The sequence below is a fragment of the Colletes latitarsis genome, chromosome 11 (assembly GCF_051014445.1).
Source record: "Colletes latitarsis isolate SP2378_abdomen chromosome 11, iyColLati1, whole genome shotgun sequence".
Classification (NCBI taxonomy): Eukaryota; Metazoa; Arthropoda; class Insecta; order Hymenoptera; family Colletidae; genus Colletes; species Colletes latitarsis.
The window spans coordinates 26129585-26155797 of NC_135144.1; the positions used below are offsets into that span (position 1 = coordinate 26129585).

General features: G+C 42.6%; 1 protein-coding gene across 11 annotated transcripts in view; it reads right to left on the bottom strand.

Moving 5' to 3' along the window:
* Window positions 1-231: 231 nt before the first annotated feature.
* Window positions 232-26213, bottom strand: part of LOC143348267 (junctophilin-2-like) — a 76585-nt gene continuing 50603 nt past the window's right edge. For 8 of the 11 annotated variants that reach the window (XM_076778294.1, XM_076778293.1, XM_076778295.1 and 5 more), the window contains 8 exons: window positions 23243-23538; window positions 22936-23103; window positions 21419-22510; window positions 20913-21148; window positions 20650-20787; window positions 19839-20097; window positions 5403-5618; window positions 232-3743 (listed from right to left, as the gene is read on the bottom strand). In XM_076778294.1, the coding sequence (XP_076634409.1) occupies window positions 3657-3743; window positions 5403-5618; window positions 19839-20097; window positions 20650-20787; window positions 20913-21148; window positions 21419-22510; window positions 22936-23103; window positions 23243-23538 (2492 nt within the window). In that variant the 3' untranslated portion in view covers window positions 232-3656. Of the gene's footprint in view, window positions 3744-5402; window positions 5619-8117; window positions 18291-19838; window positions 20098-20649; window positions 20788-20912; window positions 21149-21418; window positions 22511-22935; window positions 23104-23242; window positions 23539-26213 lie in introns of those variants that run through there. The other 3 variants (XM_076778297.1, XM_076778296.1, XM_076778299.1) reach the window with 3 other exon arrangements.

Consider the following 26213-nt stretch of genomic DNA (forward strand, 5'->3'; position numbering starts at 1 on the left):
AGACGATTAAGACTGCGGCGGTCGCAACGACCCTATACACGCTCTTTCATTTTTATTTACAAATTCACCTAGGTATACAAGCTACGCCTGAGGCTAGAAAAATGCGATCGCTCGAGCGCCAGAATTTCGAACTGCGTGTAATCGAGACCTCCCAAAAGACAATTTTTATTTTCTATTCTCTTCCATAAGAATGTCCGAGGGAAACGGTCGAAAGTTTCCAATTTTTTTAAATTTTTCTTTTTTATTTTTTTGTAAAAAGTTGAAACGTTCGTACCAGGACACATCGGTACCGCTCGTGAAATCCTCTTGGATGTTTGTCGACGAAATATAAAGATCTCTCGATTACGAGATTCGTTATCGTGTCGAGTTCCTCGATCGTAAATAAATTCTGATCCTCACGATTCGCAATAACTGGAGCGACGTGTATTTATTTTATGATATTCTTTCTCCCATTCTCAAAAAACGCGTATAAATACACCGCGATCGGAGACAAACGGAGCTTATCCCTGATAATTTGGCGAAGCCAATGTTTTTTGCATGTATGGTTTAAACGTCTCGATCGATGGAGACTCTACGTGTAATATAAAAAGTCAGGAAAAAGTGTCTATGTACATAGTTCGCGTGGAAGGCGCGACTGCGCGAAAAAATGCCTCGCAAACGAAGCTTTTCCAATGGAAATCGCATAGTAACATTTACGTGCCGATATCCGTGTGACACCCATACGATTACACGGCGATAACACATGAATACATCGTAATCGTTAATTGTACAACAGGTGACCGTCCCTCGGACTCGTAAAAATCACAACAATTGCTTAGAAACTCGAAACTCGATGCTTCTTCTGGGTCAATGCACTGTTGCACGGATAACTGATCGCTATACTGAACTGAGCTTAGCTACTTTGGCGACTGAAGCAATACATTGTTTTCTAATAATATTCATTGTATAAAATCACCATTGCGTGGTTTCTTATTACAAATTAACAAAAATTGCTGTAACATAAATATTATTGTCTTTTAAGTAGTCCTTTGATTTAATATGGACAAGGGTTAGTTGCACATGTATTCATGGATGCATTATTAGTCGATTTACAAGATTCTACCGACAGAAATGAGTCCAAACACGATTTTATAAGAATTATTTTTAATCCTGAGTAATTGGAAATTTTTATCTTTAATAAATTTTTCGATTATATGAGCGAACTTTTCCGATAACAGTAATAAATACTCTCGGCGTTTTGGCTAAAGGGTGTTAGTCCTCAGTTAGAAAAATAATAATATAAAAACTAAATGGTACAAAAATGAAAATAAGAAAATATAATTGAGAATCGACACGAGTGGAAGACATACAAAATATATATACACAAACTACTTCAGTAGCGTAAATGGAAAACTTACTGATGGTAACAATTAAGGAGTTCGCGAGAGAATCAAAATAAAAAATAATATAACATACCATGACTACCAAAATCGTAATCACTATGACTCTTATAGCTTTTCAGGTATTTTTCTCTTATGTACAATGTTGTAAATATCTTACAAATTAAGAATCTATTTCATAGTTAATCTAAAAGTTAAAATATAATAGCGGTTAGAAAAATTCTTACGAAATTACAGGAAGAAAAAGAGTCTTTCGTGGATAAGTGAAATTATTCGTGAAAAAATTCTGAGGGATAAAAATAAAATATTAAAACGAAGTGGTCGATAAGGACATATAGCTGCAGAAACGACTTCGGTATTTGCGAAACATTTGTGCAGATCTTCTTCAAAGAAACATTGGCCAAAACATTTACGGTATTTATTATGTTTTTATCAGTAATTCTTATCGAATAACGTATATTTTTTGACGCGTCTAAAAGTAGAAAGCATCGATGGAAGCAAACAAACGGACAAAAGAAAAATAATGAAGGAAGATATATGCATATAGATATATTTGTATAAACGAACATGAATAACTGATAAACTAAAAGAAGAAACAAAAGCTACAAGTATAACTAAAAATAGTTCGATCGAGACCGTGTTTAGTCTCATTTCAAAAAGGGAAAAATCTTATCAATCCCGTAATAATATTCTCATTGAAAATATACCTAATTTTTAACGATGAACAAAATTCGATAAATAAACCAGTGATGGAAATAACTTCGTATCGGATATCGCGTGGAAATTCGATCAGTTGTCCGAGAAACAGCGTATATTCTGAAGCACGGATTCTTGCCAGCTGAAGGGTAAACGACCAACTTCACGCACACCCCTTCTTCTTCTACGCATGCGTGTGCTTTCGCGCGCTTAAACCGTTTGACAGCTGTGCGATAAAGATGCGCAGAACCATTATGCGGTCGACTGCACAACTCTATGGTTCCAATACACCTAACCTACGTACGATAAATTACTGTGAGATAATAATGCTTTGTCAACGTGGTCACTATTATTATATTACAATGCACAACCCAGGGGTAATTTAAACATTTCTAAAGTTCCTTACACAATATCATTTTTAATCTTTTTGAAACGGTCCATGATTAAAAAACAAGATTTCAGATTTATTTGTGCGTTACATTTCAAAAGTTTCCGAACCCCCGTTGTATAATTATTTATTTTCTAAAAGCAATGGAATATATTTACTAAATAATAGTCGAATCCTAGAATCGAAAACCGATTAAAATTTTCACGCGGCTTGAATTGACAGAGTATCGATGTCTCACAGTTGCAGTCGACAATGGTTTAATCGTTGATTCGATAACCTATTTAAAACTTTACGTATCCGCGAGCCTGCGCATCGGTTTCGCGCATCCGCGATGCATCCATGGCGCGCAATAGCTAAATGCTCGTCGAGTAGAAGTGGTAGCAGGAATCGAAGCATTTAGTAGCCCCCGTAAATCGAGCTTGCGAGTTTATTTCAAAGCGCCGAGTCGATCTTAATCCTAACCCCGTACACTAATCCTCGATAACGGGTGTGCAAAAAACGTTTGAAAATCACCGTCGTTCGTCGTTCCCTCTCGGGGTAATATGTCTCGAGAATAAATGACCCGCGCTATTCTAGCTGCTCTATTGCGTATAAAAGTCCTGGTCGTCCGCGCTCGAGCCGATCGTCGAGAAAAAAAAGGAAAAAGTGTAGAGAGTATTCGTGTGTGCGCACCGTGTTCAGAGCGTGGCGTCGGCCAGCTCTTACAAATATTATTATATTAAAATACTCGGTGTAAAAATAGGTATGATACAGGCGCCGGGGCACGTCGGTGTCGCGAGTGCCCCGTTTCAGACAAAAACGAGCTGCTCTTCCTCCCTTTGTCGTCCGCGAGGGGTCCTGGATCACCCAGGCACCTGCAACGTTTCGTTATACGTCGATCCTTTGCTTCGACTTCAAAAAAATTCTCTCCTCAGAAATTCCTCGTTCCGATCGTCCTTGTCCCACGCGAATCCTCGAGGTCCTTACCAACAGTTCCTTGCGCGTAAAATCTTACGTGGGACCGAGTAAGATCGCTCGAAAGCCGTTTTCAGCGGTTTTGTCCTCGTGATTTTGCGTCGAGGGCACGCTCGCGCCCTCTGGTTCATTGCTCCTTGAGTTTTGGTTTTCGGTGACGGCCTCTGGGGCGTCGTGACGCTCCCGGGGCCTCAGGTCACGTCCACCACGAGTCCGTGAACCCGATCGTCGGCTGGCTGCTACGTCAGCAGCTTGAAGAACATCAGGGCTAGGGATATGTTAATGAAGAGCACCAGCATCACGAGCTTCTGCCGGGAGAACCAGTCCTGCAAAGTTTCGGTCGAGTCAATTACGCGTTTCCTCTCTCCATGATGATCGATGTAAAAGCAATTATTTTGCTCTTATAACGCTAATTATCCGAGCATTTTATTATTTAACCAAACCGGTACGGACTCTATTCGGATAATTTATTGTATCGTTTATCGATGAGAAAAATATCTATTCCTGTTAGACAAGAACTAAACGTTCGATTGGAAAAATCCCGCAGCTGGTAACGATCTACAAATTTATGCTTATTCGAACAGAAAACACGTCGTTTTGAAGATACGTGCTTGTCAGAAGTGACATTGACAAATGTCCAACAGGTGCAGTCGCGGTGTGCATAATTCAAGAATCAATCAACCATGAAAAGAGTCTTTTGGCGTTACCAAGAGAAGTGGAACTAATAACCTCCATTCATAGACCAGAATGTTAGATGTCTTATCGACTCGAGAAATATTTTTATCGGTTTGTCATCTCGAAACTTTCGTAATAATGTTTGTTGCGATCTTAGCGCGACAATGAGGTGTTTATGATTCGGCGAGCGATCGACGCAGACCGGATATTCAAAACGGCTGATTCGATTAAATGTAATCACGTATCGGTACTCGCGCGACCTACTCATGCAATCATCCGATAAGAAGCCAGCGGTTTTGCGTCGTCAATTCGATCGTGAGGTTGTCTCTCCCCTCTTCCTTTTTTTACCAAGGTCGTGGCACTCGAGAGTATTGCTACGCAATATCACAATCGCAATTTCTCGATATCGTCACATCCAAACACCCGTGAACTTTTTTTTTTTAATATTCCAACGAGATCGCTGAAACGTAGTTTCCCCTTTCAGAAATTTATTTCCTCTAAGCTTCGAAATACGAAACTGCGTCGATCGCATACGTCGATCTTTTCAACGCTCCTCGCGCTTAATTGAAAGATCTTTCTATTCCATAATATGTTTAACTCTGGCACTAATGCATTTTTTTTATTTACTTATTACAAGAATAAGTATTTTCTTATTTATTATCATTTAGTATTTTGAATTGAAGGGAAAATACTACGACTATAATGTTTTAGAAAGCCCAATATAAAACAAATTCATGTAAGTTCGAAAAACTGATTACGTTTTGCAATACGATAAACATTGTACGTAAACGTCGTATTAAATGATAGAATTTAGGATCACGGACGTTGTGTTTTGCGGCTCGTTACGTACCGGAAATACGTACAGCGACGATCAGATAAATTCGGCGCGACGGAGGGCGACACATCGGTGACGCTTGAATTAAAGCTTTGACATTCATATTACGTTTATGACACGAATAGTTTAACACAATATTATCGAACGACACTCCACTTAACAGCCGTCGGTATAGTCATATATTCTAACGCAGAAGAAGACCTATCATTTTCCAGAAAATCAAGGGGTAAAGTGTAAAAACAGGTTCAGCGTTGAACCTTGTCGTTTGCTTCGTATAAAATTGATCCGTTCTTGTAAAATTTCTATGCATACATTGCAATGCAGAAGATCCATCATTTTCTAGAAAATCAAGGAGTAAAGTGTAAAAACAGGTTCAGCGTTGAACCTTGTCTTTTGTTTGTTATAAAATTGGAGTAGGCGCGAAGTAATTAAATAAATAGTAACCCTGCTCACCTAAAGGTATTTCTATACTTACTTTAACCTGAGGGCTGACCAAGTACAGTAGAGGATTGGCTCTGAGCCTTTCGCTCTCGTCGATCTGCCTGCGGATCTCCTCTCTCCTCATGCTGCTCAGGACGCTGACTTCCTCCCTGGATAGCGGCGACGTCGCTGTCAGCTGAATGGGCTGCGCCACATCCGGCAGTGACTTCTTTCGTTGAAGGGAAATCGCTGTCGCCGCCGCCGGCATCGCCTGCACGAAGAAAGGAAACGAGAAACAAAGAGAGAGAGGCAGCCCTCGGACACGATCGATCGCGTAATGCCTTATTTTCTAAAGGGTGCACGTGTGCACGGGGACGCCTGTCGGATCGGCAAAGGGATCACAGGGACGCCTACCTTTCCAGGAACCCAACAGTTCGAATCACCGCAACGCGTAATCGATTACGCGATCGATGATCCTCGACGAGGCGCGCCAAGTTGACGCGAATTTGTTTTCCATTAAAACGATCAATAGTACTCCGGGTAAAAGCTATCAACGAATTAAAATTTAAGATTTATTTGTAGACTGACGGTTCCACGTTCACGTTTCATTCAAAGGCAGAAGATAATCTACGAGTAGATCGAAAATTTGTTAACGAAAATGCTCAACTTTGGTGTTCGTGTATTTAGTATATTTCAAATGAAAATTTTAGTAAGTAGATGGAAATTTGTTAAAGGTGGGTTTGTTGAAAAATTTGTAAAGTTTGTTAAGTTCTGTTACGCTTTTACGATCGAGAATTCCAGAGTGATTTGAATGTTATATTTACTTTCAAGGAATTAGTCATCGAGTATAGTGGCGGTCAAAGTTATAGTTTGGTAGTTACAATGACTTTCGGGTTGTACTTTCGCGTGAAAAACAGCGTCAATTTGTTTGGCGCGGCATCAAGCTCTTAGACGTTTACGTGTTCATTAGTTCCACATTTTGAAGGAGCACAGAAAACGGGTCGACGAAGGGAGAAAGACAAGGAATCCTTGGACGTGTTCCAAAACGTGCAGCCTCGCCCGTAATCATACGTAATAATGATGCAAAGGCCAGGAATTCTGGTCCGGATACGTTGACCTTCGACACTGGTTTTTCCTTCGTCTTTTGGGAAATGCTCGCGATAAGAAATTGATAAAGATTATGAAACCCACGTGTCGACGATATTTAAATCGTACATCATTCGAGTGACCCCTAGGATCTTTCGATACTCTTATTCTATCAATTATCGTTTGATTGAACAGGCAAAGCTGTCGTGAAACTAGTACGTAAGATATGAAAAGTGTAATTCTGAGAAATAAAAAATGTAACCTCGCTTGATCAAAGTAGTAGAATTCAGAAAAACTATGTCCCGTACTCCGATCTTTGATCAGTTGTTTTTATTCGCGAGTAAAATGACATCATCTCGTCAGACTGATGTTTCAAAGTATCGCAGAGCTAAAAAACAACATTTACTTAAAATGCCCTAAATCAAAATTGTTGAAACGAGTTACGTGTTCCACCGTATCTCTGATTAGTTATTTTTATTCTTAAGTAAGATAACATCGTACGATCGAAGCGATAGTCAGAATTAAAACGAAGTTCGGAAGCAATATTCTCAATTAAAATTGCTAGAATATCGAGGTTATTCGATCCTCCGAGTTTTTGACCGATTATTTTTATTTTATAGTAACAGATCAGATGAATCGATGATTCTAAAAGGTAATATTTACTTCGAATATCACGGAATCGAATGCTAAAGAAAAAAGTTTAGATCGAATGACTAATAAAAATTACTAAGTAAAGTGAGGTTATCTCTCTCCAGTATCTTCTGTCAGAAATTTGTATACACACGACGCATGACGAAATAAGTATCAAGAATTATCATAAGTTCGAAAAAAAAAAATTTAAGAAAAATTGCTTTGCTCGTGGTGGTTATCTAGCCTCCGTATCTCCTATCAGTAATTTGTATGCACAAACGCGATGATCTAACCAACCAGATAGCCATAGTTGGCAGAAAGCTGGGAGAAAAGGTTCACAGAGTACGGTCTAACTGTTCGCGATAAAAGTTGGCAAGAAAAGTGAGGTTATCCTCTTCCCCCTATCTCTTATCGAAAACTTTTCCCGCGTTTTACTAGGCATAAAATTAGATCAACCCCTCCGTACTCTTCGACGATAATCCCCGACGTCATTAATTAGTCCCGATCGCGGTGCTCGTCTTGTCTCAATTGCGTATCACCGGCCACGGGTCAACGAGACTCTATTCCTGGTTTCGAGGCTATTTCTCTAAAACCATTGTAAATTCTACCGATAACGTCGCCCCGACAATACCCACGAAGAAAAGCCAGGCTTTAATTCTCGCTGTTCCTCCCCGTTTCGCGATACCGAGCTTATCGAGCGATTTGCTTCCCGTTAATCCGCCGTGGAGAGTGGTTTCTTGTCGTTCGACGTGATTCGCGCGATATCTGGGAACAGCTGATACCTCCCGAAAGCGTTTCGAACTCTGACGTTGGCTCGCGAGAGCGTCTCCCGCGTCGGCTGTCAAAACACGAGATCCAGAGACCCCGAATTCTTTACGATTTCCGAGCCGTGCGCTGTCTCCGTGACTGGAAATAGGCGCCATATTCTTCCTGCACCAATATGTTGGCTAGAGCGAAAACTGTCCGGACCCACGCGTGGTGCTACGAACGCGTCGAGATGCTAGATCGAAAGGGTTTGCCTAGGCGTTCAGACTGTTTAGGACGCTGTTCGTACCTCCACGGGAGGTGCGACGATCCAGGACTCCGAGGCCCTCCTGGCCATGAGGGCAGGGCTGCATAGTAGCGCCTCCTCCTCCTCGTCGGGCTCCGACCAGAACATCTTAACCCCTGGGGGAACCCTCGCCTTCCAAAGTCTTTAACGTTCACGATCGATCGGTGCACCCTTTATCTCGATCGAAGCACCAGACAGTACCGTTCCACCCGCCACAGACTCTTCGTCCTGAACATTTCGATGGCGCGGATTCTCCTCGAGCACGGTCCTCCTCCGTTTTCCTGGAGCGCGACGGTGAAAATGGAAAATTCAAACCCGCGGCCTCCTGGTGAGGAAGCCAGGCCGCAGACTGAACGGCCCTGGCTCGTTCGACCGAAATAGAGAGACGCCCCACTATTTTCACTTTGAAATAGCATCGGAGAGCACCGCGTCGCGACGCTCACGGTTGTGCACCGGCGACGATGCCAGAGCCTTGTCGATCCGCTGCTCGCTGATTTATGACATCTTGTCGTCGCGCCGGATCCCGGTTAGCTTTATTTCGGAATCGTTTCGCTTTTTCGCGTACGCGACGTCGAACGACAGGTATTGATACGTATTTTTAGGCGAGTCTCGCCTCCGAGAAGACGTTTACGTTCGCTTTTGGCGACCGAGAAGAATCGCAGGGGCAAAAGGTTACCTTTCGATTCGGTAACCAGCGAATAATCTAGTCGCATCAGTGCCGACATTTTTCTGGATATACGTGTGAAAAAGCTTTCGTATTATGAGTACTATTTTTATTGTTGCTGGCCCGGAAGGAATTAACAAATTAGGCCAGAGAAGTCATAATAATAACAAAATATATAAAAGCTAGATAGATCTTATAAAAGTATCTTTTCGAACAGTGTGGATGGAAATGTTAATTTGTCGAAAAATATAATGTTTATGCTGTTAGAAAATTAGAATGAAGTATCGCTGTAGAAAGATAGACAGCCAAGAAGGGCAAGTTCAGCAGTTCTGGTTAATTTGAGGCTCGGATGAGACGTTCGCACAACGATCGACGCGCCAAGATGGCGGAAAGTGGCGCGCAACGCAGAGGCGGTCGAAGAGAACTGTGCCGTTCACGGCCGAAACCCGACCGGAAATATCGTTACGCAAATAAAGTCGAACTCGCAATTCGCGTTGTCTGATTCACGGGGCTGGTATGCGAAACAAATTCGTCGAGGTTTTCGAGAATTCTGCTCCCGATCTTCGCACGCCAAAATGGGTCTCGGCCCACTTCGTTCGCGATTTCTTGTTTTCTTATTGCGCGTCGAAACGGCGTTAATATCGCGCCTTCGATTATTTCGAGGCGCGTGATTAATCGAATAGAGAACCGTTCTCCAGAATAAACATCGCGAAGCGAGGCAATCGTGTAATACGCTGGGGTGAATCATTAAAAACGTTCCATCTGAAATATCATCTCGTTCGTTTTAAATTTTTCATTGCGTATATGTAATAATTAGTCGATATTTTCGAACGCAAGCTAGTGTACTATTTTTCGCGAATGAGGTTTCCAATTTATGATATTTCAGATATTTAACAATCTAAACCGATTAAATATGAATATCGATCGACCAACCGTGCTAGACACTTGTTTTCTGTCTCGATTAATCATCGAATTTAAATACTTATTGCCGTTTTCTCACATCGTGATCAGGCATTGTTAGGGCCTCAGGCATTCGTTATAGCTCTTTGCCTTGGGGTTTCTATTTTCGTTGGGAAGAATGTTTGTGATGTTGCTAACCTAACGTAGGATACAATAACAATACAATAAAATAGATATACATTAAAAAACAGAGAAGATAAGACGGGCAGAAAAATAGAGAATACGAACGTGTATATTTACATATTTAGATTAATGATTGTGTTAAGAAAAGGAAAGTATGGTGCAAACTATCGGGTGAAAGATAGTGTCTCTAAAGAGTCTATTTAATTTTTATAAATTGCAATTAGTCTTTTATCTCGCTCGTTGTTACACAAAAGCGTTAATAGTAAAAACAGAATGCAAGCTCGAAAGAGATGCTACAGGGCAACAACCTGAAAATTGCTCTTGATAAAGTACTCGTTGAATAAATTACCATTACAGAAGCTACTTCACGGTATAGTATGGCAAAAACCACTTTATCGGATAAATGAAAGTCGCTTAAAGAACGTGGCGAGGTAAAAGTTTAACCTAAGTTATGCAGATTCCTAAGTCCTTCTCGCGTCGGTTACTAAGTACCATTTTTTGTTCAAGTGTAAATTCATAGTTTTGTAGAGGATTCCAACACTTTTAAAAAACCTGTTTCTGTACCTCTCGAGTTTTTACTCGTACAAATATTATCGTTACGTATTGAACATTTTTTTTTTAAAAAAAGGTACTCCGATACTTTAGGGCTGAGAAAATTAATTTTGACATTCTTGGAGAGAATTTCGTTCTGCGGAATAAAACTTTCGCGTCGGAGTTTCCTGTCTGCTAGAAAAATATGGCGCGTCGTTCTCACGCCAGCGTGTATTGTCTCGATGCGTGTATTGGATATAAGCTGTTCTTTGGCACGTCCGCGGGCTCCAATTAAACAACTGTACTTTGTTACGCAAAGTGCGCAGCGGTTGGATTTTTTGCTTGCCAAATTCTTGAAAATCCCGGCGACTTATAAGCGGTGCCATCGAACGCGATATTTCGACGCGCTGCCAGAGATTTCCATTTATCATTGTATCGCGATTTACGACCACTATTTCATATGCATTTCCAAATTTCAAATTCAATCCAAAAGATCAATAAGATCACAATCCGTTCAATTACATAAGCTCTGTTCTCTTTAAGATTCGCATTTTCCTCATGTTACCAGATAATTCTACATACGATTAGTCTAATGCAAAGTTAGTACAGGATTCCTTTCCGTTTGCTGTTTCAAGGGTCTTCTGTTTCCAAATTAGATTCGACGTTTAACATGCTTCATTATGAACACAATCCTTTATTCAACGGGCAAGAGAAATTTCCATGAATCTTTCATTATCATCTTCTACGTACGATAAGTCAAATTATTTTATTCATTGAAGGCAAAAGAACTTCTTTTGTTCGATGTATCTCTCATCTTTCTAATAATTAAGTGCATATTTATTTATTCTAGACGTAATGTTACTGTTAATAGAATTAGTGGGTTGCAAAAGTATTAGCCTTAGCGAAAAATGATTTTTTTTTTTTTTGATGGAAAAAGAAACAGAATATGAATTTGAGGGTAAGGGATGTCGAGGTTCGTTCATATGCGTCCTCCTAATCGACATGCTTTAATCTGTCGGCCAATAACAGCTGTTACATCATATACATAAATACATTCAATACATCGAACCAACGTCTGCAGTATCGTTGTGTAATTAACAAGACTTTCCTTCGATTACTCTATATCGTTAAAATCGTTTCCTCGGAATGTAACCTGGAAGTAAATCGTCGAGTGCGTGCATCGGCTATTCTCACTTATCGACCTGCTCTCTTCTAGCGCGAGACGAAACTCCCTAGGTTGATTTTTTTTTTTCTCTAACACAACACTACGAACCATCTTTATATTAAAATACATGGAATCTCGTTATATATTTCATTTTAAAGTCTGTGTAAATCGTTTCTATCGTTTCACCGAGTACGCCGCGGGCAAACTTTGAACATTTCGCGATCCATCGAACCCAAACAATATCGGCCAAGTGTTAAAAATATTCGAAATTAATTTCACAGTCGCGAAAGTCGAGTCGCTGAGAATTATTTAATCGTCGCCGTGTGGTCTCGAGCACAGAATTTATTGCAAATCGTTAAATGCTCAAATTTCTTCGCGCTGTACTCCGTGGAATCACATTGCATCCCAGATTCACAGGGAAAGACACTTTCGAAAAGCTTGGCACTTGAACAACCCCTGACACTAGCGATACAACCGCGAATCCGTTTTTCGCGATAAAAAATAGGTTTGAAAGGTCCAGGAACTTGGGGGGAGATTCAATTCCAACCGAGCTTTATCCTCTAAATTATTTCCCGTTCGCAAGTTTCCAGGTTTCATTCGATCGTCTGGCTTCTTCGTTCCTTTTAGGCACGACCGTTGTTGAGGTACAATTGCAACCACGTTGAATCGGAAATTCGTGCGAGAAAACCCTCATCGAAATAAGCCCTCCGGAGTTTCCGTCGAGTAAAAAAGCTCTGATTCTCGTTCCCGTTAGAAAGTGATAAAAATTTTTCGTAAAAATTCTTAATTATCTCGAATGTATAGTTTGAGCAACCCGATGCGTTAGAATTCAGCGTTGTTACGGTATCTTTGTCCTCGAAACGAATACGTTTAACAAACATTGTCAAAAAGTATTAATTTTTTTTTTTCTTATTTTTATTCTCCCCGCGAAGAGTAATTGTTCGTATCGATAAGAAATTCAACGTGGCGCACGAAAGGCGTTCGTAATTGTACTGTGAAAAATCGTGATTAAAATAGAGAATCCTGATATATTTATGCGCGTGTGTGGGTGTGTGTGCCTCTGTGAAAAGTCAGTGGTGTGGGGTCGTACCTAATGCACAAGATTAATACTTTCTCGCGTCGGTTTGCTTCGACGTGGAATGTTATGCTTATAGAGGTATGTCGAATTATAGTTACGTATTTATAATGCACGTTTGGTACCGACGTTTGTGCTTTTTCAATAACAAAGATCAACCCCGTCGAGAATTCTTGCGCTCCTTGTTCCGATTTACCTGGATCGACATCGGTGGCAACTCGTTTACATAAAAAATGAAAAGAAGTATTGTCAACGTCGCTACGATTATGTTAAAATTTTTAAGACGCCTGAAATATAGAGTCAACGTCACGATTTGATTTTCTCAATCTAGAGTTTCAGTTCTCAAAGCCATCGAAAGAAACTACCAAACAATAAAAAATTTCCTTCGTGCAACTCTCGGTCTCGAAAGGGTTATCATCGTCGATCGTTTGTACAGTATTACCAGCTAAGTAATTATTTCATACTACGTGTCTTTACATACTTATTTCAACGGAATGTGTATATGTACAGGGAGGACCGTTTAAAGGGGAACATCTAAACATTTCCATCAATTTTGTACGAAAGAATCAAGAAGTCATCGATATTTTTCAACCCATTGTGTATACACATACAGGGTGTTTGGCCACTTCTGGGGAAAATTTTAATGGGATATTCTAGAGGCTAAAATAAGACGAAAATCAAGAATATCAATGTCTTGATTGAGGTTTCGTCAAAAAGTTATTAAAAAATTAAACTAAAAAATTTCAAATCATTCTGGAAAAATTAGTTTTGGTTGCGGGGGTTATTTATTCATTTTTGATGAATACACATACCCCCGAAATCCCACGTACTTTCAAGAAAAAAATTCTGTATCAAAAATATGATGTGTGGCCAGAAATGTTTCCCCGAAATTTCAAACGTATGTTTAAAAAATCATAACTTTTGGACGGATTGAATGATTTTAATAATTCAAAATTCAAACAATGATTGTCGTTTTACAGGCGGAACTTTAAACGTTAATAACTTTTTAACAAAGCCTCATTCGGCAAATTAGTATTCTCGATTCTCGTCTTATTTTGGTCTCTAGAATTTCTCATTAAAATTTTTCTCAGGGGTGACCGAACACCCTGTATATAAGGGGAAAGTTTGATAAAAAAATACTTTGTCGCTTAATGGGTCAAATAAAATGTTTTCTTTTACGTTTTTATAGATAAAAACACAGAAAATTCAAAATATAGAATGCTAAGATATTTAGGTATGCCGGTTTAGATGGTCCACCCCGTGTAACGTGTACGTGTGTATATACATATATATTAAATATCCCATCCTGTGGAACTGGTACAATACATTATAGACTTTACAGAGTGACGCTATGTCATAGAAGCATGCGTTAGAAAAATAATGTCTCTGATCAAAAAACAGGAGAAAACAAGCGGCGTGGAGGTGGAGGGTAGAGATTTTCCGGCGGCAAGTTCGTCGACGTCGCGAAAAGCCAAAGCACAGGAGCACGCGACTTCGACGATGGTCTGGAAAATGCGTTCAACGATCGATCACCCGGGAATGGCGGGCGAAAAATGGATTTTCAGAATTCGAGACGGGAGAGGGTGTCACCCTGTCGACGGGGTTTGGGGTTGGTGTTTCAGAGAAGGGGGTTGAAAGCTTGTTAGAAAAAGGACGAGAGACAGAGTGAAAGAGTTTTGCAAAAAAACCGGTCCCCGCCTCCACACCGCGCGCGAACCTTACCTTTTCGGATTCCTCGTATTTGCTTAATTAATGGACGTAACACCATCACGTTACTTCGCTTAATTAATGGACGTAACACCGTGCGGTAAGTTGAAATCATTTCTGTGCGTGTGTAGTCGTGCGTGCTCGTCTCTCTCGATCGTTTTCGATCGTTCACCGAGGGAGGGACTACTTGAGATATAGAAAAAGAACAACGTGAGAGAAATTAAACACGGTGCAAGCGTTTCGGATCTTGCCCCGTCGTGTGGTTCCGCTTTCGCTGGAATAAACTGGCACGAAAGCGCGCGCGGAATTAAAGTGAATCCATTTATGCGCGGAATGCTCGCGGACGCGCGCCATTTTTCTTCGATATTGCAACACGCTGCTCGTGAAATATTTTTCAGGATACGTTCGCAATTAAGAGGGGTTCGGAGTTTGATTTAAAATTTGGCAAATTTGTCTTGCAACTCGCCCAAGTTATTTGCTTTTACCAAAACTCGTTCGTTTCGCCCGAGCGAATCGCAATACCGAAAAACCGTACGCAGATCGCGAGAATTCCCACGAATCTCCGTTCACCGCTCTTCTACGTCTATTGTGCTTTCCCATAAAAAAATAATTTCGTCTGTCTCCGACAAGAAGGCGGAAAGAACGTCGCTCGCTTCGTTCAATGCCCAAATTCGATTTAACCCTTTCAGCCTCGATGGACATCTTTTCCCGTACTTTTGACATTGCAATCCTTTTGTTCGAGCATCTCTCATCCAAGGTTTACTTTCGATCGAAGGGTGTCTGCTGGCATCGAGTTCAGGGCCGAAAGGGTTAACTGTCCGTCGATCATCAACGCGAATTATCTACGTAATAGCTAGTAACAATCTACGACCAGGTACAAGTTCTGCTTCGCTAGTGCGCGCCTTGAGAAATTCGAGACCGCGCGGTCTCCAGGCAAGGCTACAGAGAACGTCCAAAACGCGGCAACGATTAGCTATACGGACTGTGAAAGGAGCAAGGTAAACAGAACCTTTCGAACACCTCTCACCAATGCAACGGACAACTGACGAATGCATCGAACTCGTGACAAAGATCATCGATGATTCACGGTACCCCCGAACGACACAGAGTTTACAACTTTCCGTTCGCGTCAGGCGTTCGAGAAGAGGGAACCAAACGGTGAGTCAAGCTGCTGTTTACGACTGTTCCTTTCGCTGGTCGATATTCGAACGATCGTATACCTGGGTCTAATGAATCTTTCCGCCCGAGGGGATTATGCTTTTGCGTTTCTCGTTCTCATGCATAGCAATATCGCAAACTTAGCCATAAGCGTTTTTTAAATCTTTTTAACCCCTCTTAGGGGTTGGAGTTTTATACTCGTTAAGAATTCTATTTGGCAGCCCACCTCCCCCTTTGAGCTCATTCGGATGCACTAACGATTCGAAAGAGTTTGGATGAGAAGGATGATTAACTGTTTGTTATTGAGAAAGGGATTGCAAGGGTTTGGGATAATCATAACTATAACTGTCGTTTTCAATATGGAAATCGTGGTAAATATGCCGCCATTTTCTGTATCTTTACTCAAATTTTAAACGTACCGATAATTATACGAAAGAGTACAAGTTTTATGTTTAATAAATTTTGGTCGATAACCCATTTGAAACTGTAAATATCTATCGATGGACAGTTGCTCTTGGTTCGTGGCGATTCGATGTGTTTAGGTTAGGTGTAGCGAAAGGTTCGAACCGGTCTATCGCGCGGTCGATGACATAGTAACACTGCGCAACCATAATGCGCAGCCACATACATTATCAAGTGCATCAGCTGTGCGAGAACGAGAATTTTGCTCGGAAAGGAGAAGTGTGAAGCGTGCTATTTCTCCTCGAGTGACAAGATTCATTCGAGTCAAGTGTACGGTCCTGTATGTTTCTTTACGATTTTTGAGTAAAATTTCTTGGTAAAGAACACCTGTACGAACTGGAATTATTTAATCTGCAGCGAACAAACGTTTAAACTAAAATAAAACATGATTCTTTTTAAATTTGAAAGGATGTTGCCCACACGTTAGATGGCAATGCCCTTAAAAATGGCCCCAAAGCTCGAAATTACATTTCGATAGCTACGATCACAGGTAACGTTAGTTGCAACTTAATATTGACTCCACGAACCAAAATTTCAACGATAGTTTCAATACTTGCAGAATAGCTTTAAACGTTCGTCGAATTTATTTCTTTTCGTCACGGTTCGCGCTTTGAAACGTTTTAGTAGCCTTGCCCCGGAACAGAGACGAGCAAAATTTTATTCGAACGATAGACGACGATCTATTATTGTCGTTCCGATAAATTGTTATTCGTTTACCGTGGAATTTTATGCTATAATTCAAGTTTTCGTTTAACCAGTAACGCGATAAAAATTTGCCCGTCTGGCGCGCACCGCTTCGTCGAGACTAAAGTGTCGATCTGAAAATATTTTCTCCTTCGACGCACACCAAACAATGGTTCCGGTCTCTGTTCCCGTTCGCGAGTCGTCCGTAGATGCTCGCGTAAACTGTGAGATGTCCGTCTACCAAACCGTGACCCTACATAGGATGTTTCCTTCAACGCGAGCATCTAAAATATTTTTTCTTTTAAACGCGAAAAACAGCTACAAGACAAAACCGAAGGAATCAAATATTCGATTTTTTAAATCAAAATTGGCAAATCTTCTCCCATTTGATCGTCGATTATTTGAAAACCTTTGAAGATCTATCGTACGATTTAAAAAAAAAAATTACGACCTCCTCTGAAACGCCGAAGAAAGCGTGTTGCTTATCGGTTGGAGTTTACAAAACGGACAATCTTCCCCGTCGACCTTCCCCCGTATCTCCAAAATAAACATAGATGTTCTAGATGCTCATTTTGAAGGAAACACCTTGTATACAACGCAAGGAGTCTGGGCTCTGTTCAAATATTCAGGGTGTTTGATCGATCGGAGTCTTCGCTGCGGGCGCGAACGTAATCTTTGCAGAAACGCCCGGCCTCGGTTTGGTCTGGACTTCGGCGTTTAGCTAAACATCATCGTTCGACAACGAGGCGTTGTGTAAAATTTGATTTCCGGGGGTTTTGGGAATGTATACAGGAATGAACGTCTAATCGGCTTGGTTAATGGTTCGTTGAAGTTCGAGAGACTGACCGAAGTCCGCGGTTTTTATCGCGAATAGACCCTGGATTCGCCGGGCGATTGCAAAATACACCTTTCAACGTTGCTTCTGGAACGTTACAAGTTCACTACCTTTGTGGCACGTTGGGTCTGGATTTTACCGTCAACAAGCTTCGAAATTCTATTATCCACACGTTTGCGTATATATTTAGGCGGCACACGAATTTTGAAATTCGGTTGCACAGATCGTTCACTTTTTTAATCAATATGTAAAATCAAGCGAATATTTGATAGATCAAAAGGTAGAACAACCTTACGAAAACACAATGAGTATCGACTGTTTTCGGTACGCTTCGATAACGATAATTATAACTTTTCTGTTTGGAAAAACTGAACTTTGGTGCCAGACATGTTAAGGCCTTTGAGAAAAAGAGTAGAAAATATTAAGATTTGTTATCTCTGAAAGTGTTATCCTTAAAAAATATTTAAATATATTTCTCTATTTTTACTCGTTTATAGTAGATGTCACCGATAAATACGAACGTGAGCGTGTACGATTCAGCGATATCTTGATCGCAATCCGTAAAATTAATTTCGTTCGATAGTCCTTTAGCATTTTTCCTCGATATTATCGTCTCCACCCCCATTTCGAGGGGTGTTGTCGCTGGGACATCCAGGGTCCAGTCACGAACCGCGTCTCGACGCTCGTTACGAAACGCCGAGCTTCGTTGCTCTCGCTATCGCAGTGTGTACATATTATTATAATACTTATACTCATAGGGTTGCGCGGCCCTTTGGCGTTGCGGCGAAGGCGGGGACCGTCCGGCCTGCGTCCTGGGATGGCATGCACAGAACACAGCACAAAATGCCACACAGTTACACAGACAGACAAATCGACAGAGAAGAAAAAAAATACAGATAGAGAAAACTTGGGGAGATCTTGGGCGGATCGTTGGCGAGGAGGGGGTGGCCTGTCGGTGATTAGTATCGGGGAAGACAGTTTAGGCGCGAACGGGGACGTTAAACGTGAAGCCGGTCGAAGAATGTTGTCCTTTTGTTCCTGTGAAATGCGTGCTCGATCCTTCGAAACCTTCGACGAGAAATTGCGGTCTTTGGCTCGACTGCCGGAGAAAGTCCGGGAGAAACAGAATCAGGGAGTGCATACCTAATTATGGTCGCTAGTCACTACGCGCAACCGTTAGTATCGAAAGGCGGAAGGCACGATCGTCGACTATCTCTAAAAACAGAGTTGGGCATTCAGAGTTCCTTGAAAAAGAACTCTTTGTCCAAGGATCGAGTTTGACTAACTTTATTCGATCCTCGATGCTTCGAATAACCCGACGAATAAAAATCGAGATTGTTCCAAGCTACGAATAACGAATAAAGTAAAAATTGTGCCCAACTCTGAGGAATGCGCAAAGAAAATCGTACGATGCGACTAACGAGCAGGCATAGCTAGTCGGGGATCGAAAGTTCGAGTACGAAAGATCTACGAAACCGTACGGAGGACTATCATAAAAGCGTGGTCTACGTGATCGGTGAGATTCTACTCTCGTTCTTGTTTTGGGAGGTTCGCTAAACGATTACGTCGCCCCGATGGTATTTCCTTTCGTGAGAAAACTCTCTCTCTTTCTCGCCGCGAGATGGGCGGTTATAAATTCGTAAACCGTTCTCGCGAGAAGCGTGAATGAACGAGTAACAGCGAACGATTGTTATCTTGTTTAACGTCCGCGGGGGTATTTTTGTACGACACTCCGTGGAAAACCGTCTCGTCGACGTTTCGCCGAAAAGACACGCGTCCGACGGGAATTTCGAACGAACCGATCTCCCGGATTCCTTACGCGCTCGCGACACGATCGCGGGGGAGGAGGTTCCTCCGACAGTTTCCCCCGGAGAAACACTTTTGACGGGTAACTTTGGTGAGTAGACTCGTGACAAACGCCTAAATGATGCACTAAAGGGAAACCGGGCGTAAAAGGAGTCGCTACCCTCTTTGGATCCTTTGCGCCCTTCGATTAACGTGTCGTATCCAGAGACGCGTGGAAGTTTGAAGAGATCAAAAATAATAGTCATCCTAAGCATTTTTCGTAAAATGTGCAATTTTTTAAACTAGAAAAATTATTTCTTGCATCGATACTCTTCAGTACACAATTTTTCACCCCAAGGGCAAGCGTCTGCTGAAACGTGACGCAACCGTGGATTTTACGACCAAAATAAAGATGTTTATCGAGGTGGCGAGAGATCCAAATCAGTCGCGACTCCTTTTTTGAGACTCGTGACGCAAGTGCCAGGACGACGGTGTCGCGTGACGAATAGAGAGAAAGGAATATAAAATGTAATACCTATATCGTGGATAGAAATTGCGAAAAGAGGAACACTCACCTTCGGCATGACGCCCCCGCCGCCGCCTCCGCCTCCGGATGCGGTCGAACCGCGTCCGGGAGTGACGTAGAGGCTCTCCGTACGCTTAGGCTGTCCTTGGCTCGGTAGAATATCCTGTCCAAGGCCGCGATTCTTCAGCAGTGCTCCCTCGAATTGGCTAGAAGTCGAGGCGGCGTACGTCGGCGTCGCGGTGCCGCTTCCCACCACGGATCCGTTCAACGGAGTGCCTGATCGAATCGCGCTCGGTGCTCTCGTTGATCTGCGTTTCAACATTAGTGTTCAAAAACCCTTCAATCATCATCGTTGTTGGTCAAAAGTTCCCATTTGTTAATCCTATATACGTGGAATACGTAGGATAGACCTAACTGTCGTTTGGGTTAGGGTGGCGGATAAGGTTAGCTAGGTTTGGTTCTTGGTTGTTTGTTCCATTAATAGGACGTTCAATATTCCGATAAGATTTAGTCTTGCGTTCCAGTAAATAGAATTCAACTGTATAGTATATTCTGTTCAAAGAATCTAAGTAGAAGGTAACTGAGATTTAAATTGACTATCGAAGAAAGAGCCCTATACGAGAGTTAGACAATAATGCTTCTTATTGACGTGCCCCTTAAAACGACTAGGCACCCAAATTCGAACTGGCCTGACTCGTACACGGGTCAAGGACTATTAAACGATAACTATCTTGACCTACGTGTTGGCCAGGGTACCTCGAACGCGTCAACTTTGGTACTTTGCAAAGATTCTATCTAAGATATGAGATTCCAAGATCGCTCTCAGTCGAAATCCTTAAGTTGAAGAATACTTTAATCACCTGTCGAGCATATCTTGGGGCGGATTCGTGATGGTTTTATCGACGGACGGCTGTCTCGACCCAGTCAACCGGGAATGCGCTCTAGCGTAACGGTCTACGGAACTATCGCGGCTGGGCGGCCTCTTGTAATGATCTAATCTGTAAAACGGTAAATGGGAATCGCTCCAGTTGAGAACCAGCCGTTTGAAATCAATCAATGTTCAACTTTCAGGGACCTAAATGGTATTCAAACTTTAGGTTCTACTGTATAATAAGTTCAAGACCTGTCGTTTAGCGTTTGCCCAATGGTGCCGGGTCGATCCTGAGGGGTCAAGATTCTGCTGTTCCTTCGTATACTGGTTGAACTTGGCGGTCGTTGCGGGTCCCCAATTCCATCGGGTTGGTACTGTTGTGGAACTTGCGTTTGCTGTTGGGGCGGTGGCGGCTGTTGCTGCTGGCCGTAAAGTTGCTGCGAACCGTACTGGTTCATCTGTCCTGGACCATACTGGTTCGGCATCGTCTGCAATAACGGGTCAAAATTCTACTGTTTGGTTGGGACGAAACGATCAAACGGTATCGCAAACAAGTTACGAAGCAGTTTCTTAGTTAACTGCTGAACGCATCGTTAGGAGACATTAGCCTTCGTTTGGGAACACGTGCACCGTAATATTAGGTATCTGGCTAAAACAACACTGGGTCAGTAGGTGAACGTCGATGAGTGATCATAGTCGGGGAGACGTTATCGTCAAGATAAAGGGGACACGCAAGCAATCCAATTAAAATTTATCACCTGCTGATTCGGATAAGCCTGCATATTCTGGTAGACCTGAGAGCTAACCGGCTGCTGCTGATACGAATACTGATCGGCCTGAGGTGGACTCATAGGCTGGTACTGCGCCTGACCGTACGGACTACCCTGAACAGGGAACTGATTTTGCGGAGCGTACTGAAACTGTCCCATTTGCTGATACTGATTCGGTATACTGTTAGGATACTGGCCCTGTTGAACAGGATTTTGAGCCATCGGCTGGGGGTACTGCGTTTGATAAGGATTCTGATCGCTCAGGGTAGTCTGATTCAACTGACTCATTGGCAGCTGGTTCACGAGTTGAGCGGGAGTCACCTGAGTCGGTATCTGATCTTGGGTGAGCTGGTTCTGCGGCAACGGGTTCTGAGGCATCTGGTTCTGCGGTAGCTGATTCTGCATCATCTGGTTCTGCGGCTTCATGCTGGCTCTCCTGATCGACTGCATCACGTTGCTCGCGGTGGACGTAGCCGACGCGTTGGTCGTCGAGGTTGGTTCACCCTGGGACGTGGCGCCCTTCTGATCCTGGTTGCTCGCCTTGTGGAGGATACTCTTCCCTGGCGCCGTGTCCTGGGGCGGTGGCACGTACTTTGGTATCTCCCTGTTTCGTAGCCTCTCCAAACCAGGCTGTCGGAAGTCCGGTGCAAATTGCTTCGCCGTCTGTTGGGCCAGCTCTGAGTCCTCTCTCGCGTGCTCCGCGGCGATGTCCGCCAGCTCGGCTCTGCCGCGCGCGGTCGCCGTCCTCGAGATCGCGATATCCGCCTTCTGAAGCGCGATCTTGCTCGCTCTTTGCGCCGCGTTCACCGCAGCCTCTATCCTCTCGCGGAACTTGGCCGATCTGATAAGGAACAGGTGCTTCTTCTTCTGGCTGGTGATCAGGACGTTGTTCTTGTACTTGCCCTCCTCCTTGGTACCGTCGCGAAACGTCGTCACGCCGTAACCGTACTTCCGATTGTTGAACCACTCGCCCTCGTACCGGAGACCGTCGCTACGCTCCGACATACCGAACCCTGTCCTCTTGTCGTTCTTCCACTCGCCCAGATAGGTCTCTGTTACCGAGGCGTCCATTTGCTCGTCCTACGAACAACGATTCCGTCTTTATCATCGTTTCAAGTTTCATAGAAGTACTTATTAAGAGATGAAACGATGGTACGCTATCTGCAAGCTAAACGACTCCACTGTTTAGGTTCTTGGTTGAGAAGAAGAACTTAAGATTGCGAGGACGATTCCCCTTGTATCGTTTAGTTTGTAAGCAGTGTGCCATCAGCTCGTCTCTCAATTATACTTTTCACCGCTGGTAAGTTGGCAGCCAGGACGGTACATTCCCCACTATTGACGATCTAGAAACCTCCATTGAGAGACACACTGTGTACTGTGCGCCCGCGAGAAGTTGAAAAGTGAAAGGAACGCGGGTCTGATTAACGCCTGGATAGGATTAGTTAGCCAACTTCTCGCGGACGCATAGCACAGAAGCACGAAAGGTTTGCTTTGAAGAAACTCACCTCGATGACAAAGGACGCGTTGCTGTCGGTGTGGACGGACGCCGAGGCTTGACTCTGCGAGCTCTCCGTCGACATCCACGACGTCGAGCTGGCGTTGCTTCTAATACTGCCCCCGGTGCCGCGCTTTTCCAGGTCACCCGTGCTCCTTTGTTTTCGGATTTTCAGGCCCTGGAATTGTTTTCATCCTTCAAACGTCTGACGCGCTTAGAAGTTCTTCGTGAGGGATTCACTTTTAGGTGGAGAATACGAATCAAAGCGCGGGCACGTCGAAAGGACGGTTGTCGGTAGAATTGAAATTACGATTTACCGAGAGTATACCCTTCTTCAACGACTTCTCCGTGAGGCTCTTCCTCCGCGCCGGGGGATCGTCGCTCCTGGCTTTCAACACGAAACCGCCCCTGCTGTCGTCGACCCGGCGATCCCTTCTGTCAGTCGGTTCCGGGGTCGGTGCTGTCGGTCCACCTCCATCCGCGCTCCTCAGGGACGTCAACGAAGCCCTGACTTGCTTCGACGGTTTGTAGTGACTCGCCAAACCGAACGGCGCGCTGGCTCTCACGCCGTACCCGTGCCTCATTCCGTGGTACCATTGACCTTGATACGTGCCTGCAAAAAAGCCACCCTTCTATTAATCAGCTGACCTTAATCACCCTCCATCCCGCCGCCTTGTTACGCTTCAAATTTTTATTTTACTCCCTACACGGTGGCTCGCGGATCTCTTCCAACGCTTAGCGACATCACGAAAGTAAAGTTAAGTTGAGATTTTCGAAATATTATATTTTTTGAGACTGCATTATTGAATCACATTTTTAGGCTTTTCTTTCGTTCTAAGTTACAATATTCTACGAAATAAGAATAATATTCTGGTTGTATTACTACTCACAGTATGTCCACTCGACGAGAGATCATATTTAGAAGCTTATTCGAGATAAATTGTAAATTTAATCAAGATCTAGGGATCGGCTGATCCAGGATAGAAATTCAATTTCCTCGCAAAGGCGCCCGTACCGAAATAGTTGAACAACCCTGGCTGTATCGGGAATCCTGAAAATCGCATTCTGGGAACGTGCAGACGGATGTGACGAATCCCCGGGATCGCTTGCACTTGGTAATAAGGTGCATTGTTTTTGCCAAAACGTGACCGTGTTTCAAAATGTCCCGCGTGAGTCACACGACGCGGCACGAAACAAAACGTGTTACGCGCACGATACACAGGGATGGAATTACCCCGGAAAACGTGTGGGTGCGCGGCTCTTCGGGGAAAATGTAAATTCCACGTCGATGAGATACCGCAGACCGTCTGCAGACCGCCGATGTAACCGGATGGACGATGATCGTAAAATGGAGTCATTAATGGCCGCGCGGAGTTTCGTGGAAGAATTTCACTCTTTGTTGAACGTTCGACACTCACGTTTCGCGATCATTTGCGTTTAATTTCGTTTCATGCTCGTCTTGTGCAAACTATTACATCGAAACGTCCATTATCCAAACGATTATTCGATTGATTACACACCACTAACAAAGGCAGGTGTATTTTATAGATTCCAATATTACTCAATGCAAATATGCAATAAAGTTTCTTTATCACGTCAGAACTGAGTGTACCCGTAACTCGACAGGGAAAATAATTCAGATATCTTTCTTATTTTTTTGGTATCCTTTTATTAAAAATGAAAGTATTCGTTGCCAAATGGCCGAATGCCAAATGGAAAGAAAATAATGAAAAATCTAAGCGACGATAATAAACTGTATACCTTATTGGTTGTATAACGCAATTTCTAAAATACTTGTAACAACACGACAAATATGAAGTGATGCAATAGTTGCGAATTATGCTGGCACATTTAGATTATCAGTTTATTTGCAAAGATAGTTATATAACTGATGCAATTAAAAGGGGATCGATAGTCAGTGATATTGATATTCGAAAATATTGATTTGCTAACGTTTAAGGTAAAAAAGTAGCGAGCATGGATTTTCGAAAATGCACAACGAGCAACCGAGACAATAACCATCCCTGACAGAGTGTAAAATTAGCAAAAAACTACAAATTAGACCAGTCAATGTAAAAATAGAAATGGCAAAAACCGAGCGTTGCTATGCCAAAATGCGTTGTATATTGCATTAACATGATCGAAAGCCCGAAAGGATGCCGCCCAAATATTCGTTTTTACGATTTTACAATTTTACAAACATTGTGATTCTCATTTCCCGACGTTTCAACTCTCGCACAATGGTTACTTTTTGGGGGAGATACGAATGTTAAAATGTAAAATAAATTTTCAGAAAAGATATGGGATACCGATACTCATTTTTCTTTTTCTGTTCCTTTCTTGTTCGCACTGGCTCCGAGCCACTACGGCTTTGCTGTTGTGATACGGGCTATTGTCAAGTGTCGCGCTGTGTTTTTTATATCGCCTATTGTGCCAAGATTATTATTTCACATGCTCTCGGTATAACGGACCTCTGCATTGGTTTAATTAAATATCCTGTATTCAATTATTTAACTGTCATATATGAAATATTAATTACCAATGTTCTTTATTAGACAAAATAAAACTAAGTCTCCGTACAATATCACAGTAATCTAGCGCATCTACTCATTGTTTCCTTTTTACTTAGTACTTGATCTGTTAGAATTATAAAAGTATAAGAACTTTTGAGTTTGGACGAAATAATTTTCAAGGAAGGCACCCGTGCAAAAAGGGCCGTGTACAATGTTCCCAGTGCTTTGCTGCATAAACTACCGATACTTTCACCAGATTATCGTTACGCAAACCACTTTGAAAAAAGTATTTCGTTACTCGGCGAAACAAAGCCCGTGCAAGCAGTATTTAATAGTCTGCAATGATTAACAAAGTGGCTGCGACTCTCGAAAGCGTTTCCTCTCCTCGTCGCCACCGCAACCCTCCATTATTCGGCCAACAATAATCATCAAAGCCTCGCGTCCCGTATTCGCGGGGCATTAAAAAAGTGCCGCGATTGCAACCGGGAACGGTGCATCTCCGTTTGTCGTTGCTTCTGTCCCTTTATGCTTGTCCCAATCGCGAAGCAACCTCCTCGAATTCGAATCATACGTACAATAAACAGCCTCGAGTTCTCTTCGATGGCCTCTATTGCTTTTCGAGTTCGAGCAACCCCTATCGATTACAAAAATTCATTATCCGAATATTAATCGTTTCGAGTGATTTTCTTTACCGACTGATAAATTTTTATATGATCATTAAAACCTTCTTGGGATGGGGTACAGTGATTAGGTTAATATCTGAAGAGGGTGCAAT